General features: G+C 37.9%; 1 protein-coding gene across 1 annotated transcript in view; it reads right to left on the bottom strand.

Annotated features, from left to right (window-relative positions):
• Positions 1–10,575, bottom strand: part of ARMC2 (armadillo repeat containing 2) — an 87,879-nt gene that overhangs the window by 59,642 nt on the left and 17,662 nt on the right. Inside the window, 1 exon segment of the mRNA XM_006926056.3 lies at positions 9,183–9,378. Within this exon segment, the coding sequence (XP_006926118.1) occupies positions 9,183–9,378 (196 nt within the window).

Genomic DNA, 10,575 nt, shown 5'->3' with positions numbered 1-10,575 from the left:
AAGGCTTTGTTAAATATTCTTGGGTAAAGGAGGTAAGGGGCAAAGGAGGGCAAAGGAAGAAGAGAAATAAAAGATGCTCTCATACAATCCAAACTTGTGTCAGCAAGCATGATTAACAGGTTCAAGAAGATGAGAACTAAGGAAGAACTGACCAGTCTGGCCATGGTAAACCAGAAATTTTGGGTTGATACAATGGTCTTCAAAAGAAAATCTCTTCTTTGCTAAAAAAAGACTAGATGGCCTTACATTCAATGGAAATCTGTCTTCATGTAACTTCTACCCATTGGTCTTGGTTCTACTAACTGAAGCTGCATGAAACAAATCTTTATTCTTCTTGCTCTTGACAATTCTGCAAATATTTAAAGATGTTGCATCCACCACTTACAGCCATCTCCTATGGTTTAAATCCCATGCTTCTACCACTAATTAGCTGTGTGACCTTGAGTAAGTTTTTTACCTAACCTTTGGTTTTGTTATCTGTATATGAGGGGGTGGTAAATAATAGTACCCTTCAATGTAAGGTTGTGTGAGGACTAAGTGATATAATGTGGAATCGCTTAGCTCCAGACACAGAGTAAGTACTCAATAAGTGTTTACTATTATTGAGGCTGTTGTCATTGATGTCATTAATGAACAGTCCCTTCCGTTGTTCCTTGTGTGATATGGTTCCAAATCATCCTTTAAAACCTGCTCAGTCACTGAGTGTCAGTTGGTCTGAATCCCTTTTAAAGTCTTGAATCCAGCACTGAGCTACAAATATGGCTTGGGGAGCAAAGAGGAGATATTCTAAATAATGCAGCCTAAAACTACATTTGTGGTTTTGGTGGTCACATCAGTATTGGTCAGTTCTTGTCTTTTCTTACATATGCAGCTCATTCTTATTCATATTCTTATTAAACTCATTCTTATTAAATTTCACAGTGTTATATGTGGCAAAGGGTTCCTGCCTATCGGTTGTTTTTAGATCTTGATTCAGTCATCCAGTATAATTGTTCTTCCCAGCTTCCTCTTCCATGTTGTTAAAGACCATAATTAATTTTTTTACAATGATTTTTGATGTACCAAGAATAAAACAATTCCAGAAATTATTTCTTAAATCTCTCCTGTGAAATTCTTCTTAGAGGCAGAATAACACCATTCTATTAGTAGGATAGCTTCATCTACAAATAGCAAAAACCTAATTCCAACTGACTTAAACAATAAAGGGACTTTATTGGCTCATGTAACCATAAAAGCTGAGCGTCAGGGTGGGTTTTAGATGTAGTGTGATCAGTGCTTTGGCTCTACCTTTCTGCAGTCCTCTCAGGTGTGCCCTTCCTTTGTTCCCATCTGTAATCAGGTTGGAGTCTGAGGAAAGCAAAATGGGCACAGCTCTCAGGCCTCTCAGCTGCAGCCCACATGTTTCTATGCAAAAGCAAGGCCCTACTTTTCACTCTAAACCACCAGAACCAAACTCTGCATCCAAAGACGACGCCATATGAAGACTCGGTTATTAATGCCTATCCATGAAATCAGTCACACTGGCAACATTCACTGCTGGACCAAATATGTGTCAAAGAAATAAAAAATATATTTCTTTTGAAATATTTTGAAATTAAGGTTTTTCTATAATTCAGACAGTTCTTCCAACTATTACAACTAAGGTTACTTAGTCAGGGATCAGCACACTTAAAAAAAAAAAAAAAAAAGCCAGACAGTATATGTTTTATACTTTGCAGGCCAAGTGAAAGCCATTATATAGGTACTTTAGTAATCATTTAAAATGTAATGATTTAAAAATGTATAAACAATTCTTAGCTCATGGGCTGTAAAAACAATAGGGGGCTGGCTAAATTTGGCTCCTGGGCTATAGCTTATTGACTCTTGCTTTAGAGCAATAACTAAACAGACATTAGGAAGTAAACTATGGGGGGGATTTAGAATTTAAAAAATGATAAATTTATATCCATTTGGGAAAAATTAAATGTAAAAAACAGAAAAGGAAATTTTAAAGGATGCTTATGATAAAAAAAAAGTTTAACAAATTTTGAGCTAAGCTTTTCCTTGCCCTAAGAACAAGACACTTCATTTTTAGAATGAGACTCAAACTGTATAGATTCAAGTCAGGTAGTAAATATTTCAGGCTGTTTGGCCACACAGTCTCTGTCACAACTACTCAACTCTGCCACTGTAGTGCGAAAGAGCCATAGTTAACATAATGAATGACTGTGGCTGTGTTCCAATAAAATTTATTTACAAAAACAGGTAAGAGGCTAGATTTGATCTGTGGGCCTTAGTTTGCTGACCCCTGCTTTATAGTTTTAGATTCTTTTACTGTAATTAGGCAATGCCACCAACAAGGGGTTAGTGGTAGCAAAGCACACAATGCTTTGCTCCTGTTGAAAACAGGCCTCAGGAGTCAATGAAAACCCCCAAACCCCAGGAAGCCTTTTGCGATCTTCAAGTCAGAAGGAGGTGCTCACACGCTCAAGACCTTTCTTTCAGTTCTCCTTTCACTCCTCCAATATTAGTTGCTCACTGACCAGTGCTTTGAGTGTGCATTCAAGTCACCTGGATATCTTATAAAAATGCAGACTCTAATTCAGCACGTCTGGGGTGGGGCCTGAGAGTCTGCATTTCTAACGGGCTCCCAAGTGATGCCGATGCTGCTCTTTCAGGGAGGACAGCTGAGTAGCCAAGCCAGCTGCCTCTGGAAGCTCCTCAGGGACAGGGTCCATCTCTCCACCTCTCAACGCCCTAGCACAAGGCTTTGCCTATCAAGAAATGCTTACCACATGGAAACTGTCAGATAAGGCAGGATTCTACCAAATCATTCTGGCTAATGCCTGTCTTTTCCAAATGAAAACAATTTCTCAGCTATTACCCTTAATTTCTTAAAAAAAAAATAATGACTTCATTAGTTTTGAAAAAAAAATGATATATTTATTATTTTTTAAGGCCAGGCAATATAAGAAAATACAAAGAAGATTATAAAAAATCATCCAGGATCCCACCACCCAGAAATAAATATTAATATGTGGTAAACATCATTCCAGACAGTTTGCATATATTCAGATAAAAAGATAAAAGAATGCAGGAACAGAGGGGTAACTTGGAGGGAGGGCAGGTGAAGGATACATATAAATGGGATCACAATACATGTCATTATAATTTAAAAATACTAAGTATAAATTTTACTTGAATTTAACAAAGAAACAGAAATTTAGGTGAAACTGAAGGAATTGTAGAACTTCAGATGAATGAGTCTTCCCAAGAGATATTAGTTTCTAAAAGATTTCTCTGAAGTTAAGAAAAAAAAAATAATGAAAAAATTAGGATGCTAAAATCATTCTTTTTAAACAATATATTTCAATTTCAGACTGTAGCTACTGGCAAACTATTCCCTATTATGAAGTGAAGTAATTAGTACTCACACTTCCTCCAGTTCTGGTTATTTATGTTACTATTACAATGTCAAGGTTTCTGTTCCATAACCATCATCTTCAGAGTTGTTTAATTTTAATTCAATATGAAAGCAAAGTCAATACTCACCGCAAATGCTTTTTACCAGAGCTTCTCCATTTCTGAGTTTTGAATTCTGACTCATCATTTTGTTGTCTAAGAGTTTTCTAGAAAGCGCATGAGTACTAAAGTTCCCAAGTTCATTCACATTTGAAAATGTCTGCTGCCTTTTTACTGAAGCACAACTTGGCTGGCAATACAATCCTTGGGTTATCCTTCTTATACTTAGGGCTTCGGAGACATTACTCCACTGTCTTCTGGCACTGAGGGGTACTCTTAATAAAGCCACAGGCAGCCTGTCTTTTCCTCCTTTTGTGTGACTTGTTTGTTCAGCCTGGATGGCCAGAAGAGACCTTCTTCCATTTATCCACCCAGTCGACGATTACTAATTGAGCGTGTACTACATACTGGGTTGTGTTCTAGTGCTGGGCCCCTTTGAAAATATTATAGTGTAGATTATTCCATGTCACAGTTTGTTGTGACATGATGTGTCCATTTGAGCTTCAGATTCAAATCTTTATTTCAGAAAGTTGTCTTCTATCCTATCTTAATGTTTTTCTTATTCTTTTTCTGATCTCTTCCATTCTCAGTAGGTTGTGAATGTCAAATGAGTTAATGTATGTAAATCACTTCGAAAAGTGCCAGGCACTTACTTCAAAGTAAAATAGTACCAGGAGAAAGAGGAAGATGGGGGAGGGAAGGAGAAGAGAAGGAAGAGGAGAAGGATTCTCTTCTTCGGAAATACAAATGTCATGCCTCCTATATCTCAATCTCTCTAATCATTTCCCACCTTCTTATTCATTTCTTTTTGTATAATTTCCTCTAGTCTGTCCATTATGTTTCATTGCATTTTTAGCTGTTTATATTCTATTTTATTCCTAATGTGGCTTTCCCCTCCATGTTTATACATTTTTCATTCATTTCTTTTTTGATAATTAAGCATACTTTTTATCTCTTTATATGGGCTTATAATCTCTAATTTGAATTCTTATAAACCAAAGAAGAGTCCCCCCCCCTTTTTTTTTTTTAAAAAAAAAGAGGGCAATAACATTATCTACAATTTGATACTATGGAAAATTGTTTTAACTCCTTGTTTTGGGAGGGTAATTTCTTTGGCAATCTATTTTCTTCACCTGGCTTTTAAGTTCTTTACATACCTATGCTCGAGACCTAGGACTCTTGTCCTAACATTATTTATCTTTAAACAGAGCCATGTATTTGTTGAATAATGAAAAGGATCCACAGAGGGATAGAACTGGGGTTCACTGGAGTTTCAACTTTTTCTTGAACATCCATTCACTAAGTCTGTTATTTTTCTTGACTTGGAGTGTGTGTTCCCTTGGTTTGTGTACAGCGGGCTGCTGTGACTCACAGAAAAAGCCCTGTTACATGATAAGTACCTTGAGTTCTAATCTATCAAACTTCCCCCCTCCCCCTGCCCCACGCAAACTAGCTGGCTCAAAGGAAATGAGGAGAGCATGTCACACTCAGCTCTATTCCTCTCCCTTAGTTGTTTCATGATCTGGATCTTGAATGAGGTTTTTACAGTGGCTTCCCCACTTCTCCAGTGGCCTGCCCACATCCTTAGATCTCATTTGTTTAATTAAGGACCATTAGATATATCTTTTTGAATTGAGAGACTCCCTTTTTGTGAAATCTGTTTCCTGCTCAAGGTCTGAGGAGGTGTCTGCTCTTAAATTACCTCTTGTTTTCATCTATATTTCATAGACTCTGGCAGGTTAACAGACACTTTTGGTTGCAATAGTCCAAGTGACAAAAACCTAACCTAATGTACCATAAACTGTCCCTGTCAAAATAAATAAAGGAAAGAAGAAAGAAAGGTAAGAAAGGAAAGACAGAAAAAGGAAAGAAGAAAGGAGGGAAGGAAAGAAGGAAGGAAGGAATAAAAGAGAAAAAGAAACATACTGACTCATGAAACAGAGCAGTCTATAGTGTGGATATAGTGGCCTCAGGCACAGCTGGATCAAGGGGTTTGTATATCATCTTTAAACTTGGCGACTATCTCCATTCTGTTTGTTTATCTATTACTTCTCTCTCAGAGTCACCTTCCACAAGGCAATGAACTGGCCACTGCTGGCTCTAAGGCAACATCATCTTTACAGTTTGTAAACTTGGAGAAAGAGCACTTTCCCCCAAGGCTAGGCACCAGGGAAGAATTCAATTGGCCTGGCTTGGCTCATGTGCCCACCTCTGAACCAACTAGCTGGTGGGTTGAAGAACTCTGATTCGCCTGCTCTGGACCACTTAACTACCTCTGGAAGAGGGGCAGGAAGACTGAGACAGTCTTTCTCTAAACATGAACTGAGCAGGATTTATTATACAGTGCAAGACAGTTCTCTATCCAAAGGAAAATATGCTAGGTCGACATAAAAAATAAATACATAAAAATAAAAACAATCAAGCCCATACTTCAGTGTAAAGTTTGCCTCATGCTCTGTAGTTTGAGCTTAGAACCATTTTTCTCTTTCATCAATGACAGTTATTTCTCTGGTTTTCATTCTCTGTTGCTTTCATTGGGTTTCTGCAGAATGCCTTTGCTTTGCCATCTTTAACCAGAAGCTCTCTTTTCTTATTTTTTACTCCAACGATACTAATAGCACTTGAGAGTTTACAAATAAGCCTTTCAAGCCTTATTATATCATTCCACAACCTACAGTGCGGGTTGAAAGGAGATGGGGGTGAAGGAGCATAATTATTTCCATTTTAAAGGTTAGAAAACTGAGTGCCTGAAAGTGTTAAGAGACTTGTTAAAGAGCATACAGCTACATCAAGTGGCTCAAATCATAACCGAATCTACATCCAGGGATTCTGGCTACCAGCTAAGAGTTGCTGACTCTCCACAAAGGGCTGCTCTCAGGTTTTCCTCCTAACAATTTCTAAACAACCATTTCCAACACATTTCCAAACCACAATAGTCTGGATAAGGTTTTTAAGCACATATATAAAGGATTCATCAGATTGAACCACTGGATGGATGGATGGATGGATGGATGGATATTTATATATACATATGTAAATGTATATGTGTATATGTATATATACTTATTTTTAATGAAAGCTGTTTTTAATCCATATGGCAATACAAAGTAAGAGAAAGTGGACTGTTGCTAAGGAGCAAGCCTGCCAGACCTTAAAGGAATCCTTAAATGGACACACAGAGACTACTGTAATTGACACACTGTTTTAAGATAACTTAATAAGTGCTTGAGAATGTTCACTTCTGGAAAGTTAGTCCCCCAAGACCTTGTGTGCAAATCCTTGCTTAGTAAATCCTTTTTTCCATCACAACCAGCAGAAAGTTAAACTCTAGTCCATCCCGTGTCTGAGTTATCCACGTTCTAAATTAAGGGTGTACAATCAATGTGGTTTCACGGAAATAAACTGCTCTTTTCTCTCCCCTGCTTGAGAAACACTCAGCATGAAGGTGGCTGCTCCCACACTGGACAACCGCGTTAAAGACCATGCGCAGGAGCACGTCCTCCCTTTGTCTGTCCCCTTTATATGATCTGCTCATGTTCCTTCTCAACTCGCTGTCATCTCATGCCTCTTTCTTTTCTAGTTATGCCTTCCCTTCCCTCCTTTCTTCTGCCAGCCCAGCTCAGGTTAAGACTTTAGCATCAAAACTGGGAATACTGCACGGCGTCTCGAAGATCATTTCTTGGAATTATTCGCTTAAATATTTACAAGAAACAATTATCGAGTATCCCAGATTGATTCACAAATGTAATTAATGAAAGAACTGCTAATAGTTTCCATTTGCCGGTTTATTTCAATCTTATTGTATAATTTTTTTTTTTTCTGGCACTTCAACAAAATCCCATCCAATGATTAAAGGAGGTAAAGATTCATAAAGCAAAAATGTCATTACAAGTTAAACTTGCCAGGGTGTTTTTGCAAACACAACTCAGACTCAATCATTATATGATGCAAAAGCCATGCTAACAAAACAAAAAGAAAACAATTAGTGCCAAAGCTTCATAATTTTGGACAGTCGGGAAGAAGTGCTTCCAGTTCCTAATTGATTTCTCCTTTGCTGTTTGTGGGATAAAATATGTAACTGAAAAATGCCTTTGCTGTCCCAGACTGAGGAAGACATAATGATCTCTGGCTTGCCAGATTATTCTGCCACATCTAAAGGTTTATAAAAAATAAAATAAAATAGCTCTTGTCTGGTTTTTCCTAGTCAACTTTAATTACTGTAAGGATGGGTGCAGCAGAATAAACGTTTCTTTTTCACTTCAGTGCTGAAAGAAACACAAGTTCTCTGGCTGCCTTTCATGGTGAAGCTCTGGGGTCCGTGGCCTATTCTTATTCACCAACTGGAAAAGATCGGTTGCAATGGCCAGTTTGATGTTTTGTGCTCAACTCCCAAAGTCCCAATTTGAAGTTCGTTCTCTTCCACTTAAGGAGACATTTCATTTTTCCTTTAATTTAAAAAATGTTCTGAATGCAAAGTGACATTACAAGGACTCCTAGGTTGCTTAATATAAATCCGGCGTGTGCGACACTGTTCAGTCTGTGTTAGCAGACAAGGTCAGTTCAGCTAAACTAAGTAGCTGCCAAGCAGCCAGTTCGGGGAAAAGTTTTAAGCACGCTACATGTGTACAAGCCAACGTCAGGCCTAAAAATCTAAAGTGAGGGCAACAAGTATTTGGTCTTAAAATGGCCCATGGAATTTAATCTTGTTAAGCAAATTCGAACTGGGCAGTTGTCCATGATGACCCAATGGAAAGTCATAGAAAAACATCTTTAACTGAGCGATCCTGTCCAGTCCAAGATTTTCTGCCTATCTTAGCACCACACTGGCTGGGACTGGAAAACAGAGCCTGTTCCCTTTGCTCTATCCCTACCCCGGCCCACTGTCATTCGACACTTCTTTAGGAAAACAGAGTAAGAATTCACATGGTCCATACAATAAACATTTCTTCACAAATCCTCAATATGGTAGGAAAATTGTTCCTTAATTTTCCAAGAGAAGCCCTAGAAAGCCATATCTGGGAATATAGTATGAACTTAGGGGTTCCTAAATGGGTGTGTGTGTGTGTGTGTGTGTGTGTGTGTGTGTGTGTGTGTGAAGGATTGGGGTGGGAAAAAAAATCCTATCTAGGAACATGGTATGAAATAAAGTAATTCTCAATCATTCATTTTATGAAGGATTAGCAGAGGGATTTCATAGATAACAGAAATCTACACAACTCTCCTATTTTAACTATTGGTTTGCAAAATAAATATTTTAATCCAAGTTTCTACTGGAGAATAAAATAAATTAACTGTCTACTCTTTTGTGGAATTAACAAAACTGAACTAATCCAAAGAAATGTAACGAGAGTCCAGGACAGGCAAGAATCCCAAACAGAATAATCAGTCGTCTCTCAGGGTGGCCTGGAACAGTCCAACCAAAGCAAACACTTTATTCTGACAGTGCTATCAAAGCAGCATTTTGGCAGGTATGAATAAATGTTTTCCTGAGGTTTAAATAAGAAATGATATAAAATCAACTCCATTCGCTGTGAGAATTCTTTCCTACTCACGTATCATTAACTTAAAATTTGTTTTCTATAAGAGAAAAAATCCACTCAATCACCTACATAAGATAAAAAAACAAACTGGTAAAGGACATAGTTATTATGATCAGAAAATCAAATAAAAATAATACCAACCCTCCACTTCTGAGATGAGATGGCAAGGAAGCTGCCTCTTGCTCCTTGATTTCTCTGAAGCCTCCACCATAAGTTAGCTGAAGTGGGTGACTCTTTAAATGACCAATGGCATTTGATTCTGTTAAGTAAATCCCATTGATTTTCACCATAGAGTCCCCCGTCATAATTCTTTCTTTGGATTCTATTGTCTTCTTTCCTGTAATAACCAAGGAAATGTTTTGTCAAAGTATTTCTGATTTTAGAAGTCACTATCTTTCAATATCTTTTTCAATCTAAGACTGTATACAATTTAAAAGTTATAGATTACTTATAATCAAGCCAGGAATTACATGGTAAAACCTCCCTGAACATATATAAGACCTCACCACTATTTTAGGCTTGGTATCATCAGTTCAGCAGATAAAAATGAATAGGATCTTATCTCTATTAGCTTAGTTAGAGTCTACCTAAGGTAAACATTCAAATTTAGGTTTATGAACTACCTAAGTCCACATATATATTCTGTGTCCCTTAATAAGTCCTCTTTCTAAATCTGATCGTTAGTAACTTTGATTCAAAAATATATATATTTATTGAGTAACTCCCTGATGTCAGGCACCGTCCTAAGCACTTGGGATGTATCAGTAACAAAACAAAGATCCCTGACTTCATAGGGCTTACATCTAAATAGGTATCAACAGACCATCAGTAATACACCGTAATAAATACAATATATAAGATAATAAGTGCTATGGAAAAAAGCAAAAGTAGAAAAGTGAAGAAGGGTAAAAGGGAACGCAGGCAGGTAGCGATTTTGAACAGGGTGGGTACCGTAGACAGGCCCTTAAAGGAGGCAAGGCATCTAGCCATCAGATGACAAGGGACAGTATTTCCAGCACAGGGAACAGCAGGTGCAGAGGCCCTAAGGCAAGAGTGTGCCTGACGTGCTCAAGAAACAGCAGGAGTGGAGTGTGTGAGGGAGAGACCAGGAGGGAAGGTGATCAGAGGGGCAGGGGCCGGATCCTGGAGGCTAACAGACCACTACCAGCAATGGAAAGAGGAGGGTACTGAAACCCCTATAAAGCTTTCTAAAGGAGAATAAGATAGGGTTGCAAAAAGATACCCGATCTCTGAACTGGAATATCTGTAGTGTTTATGGCTGCATATTCTTAGACTTACAATGCAACGCTGTCTCTTTATCAGTGACTGACTGACATTAGGAATAGCTTATCCATGATGCTGCTTCTGTCGTCTGTGATAAAGTTTTTTTTTTTTCCAAAGTAGAAAAGAGCATGAGCTTTATACAGAAAAATACTGCTTTGTAAGCTTTTCTAAAATGACTCAAGGTTTCCTCTTCTGCACTTGAACCAACAAACAAAAACCAACAAAACCACCTAGTCTACCTCTCTGACCA

Source organism: Pteropus alecto, unplaced genomic scaffold (genome assembly GCF_000325575.1).
Source record: "Pteropus alecto unplaced genomic scaffold, ASM32557v1 scaffold79, whole genome shotgun sequence".
Classification (NCBI taxonomy): domain Eukaryota; kingdom Metazoa; phylum Chordata; class Mammalia; order Chiroptera; family Pteropodidae; genus Pteropus; species Pteropus alecto.
The sequence above is the reverse complement of the archived record's forward strand: the minus strand, read 5'-3'. Positions and strand labels throughout refer to the sequence as shown.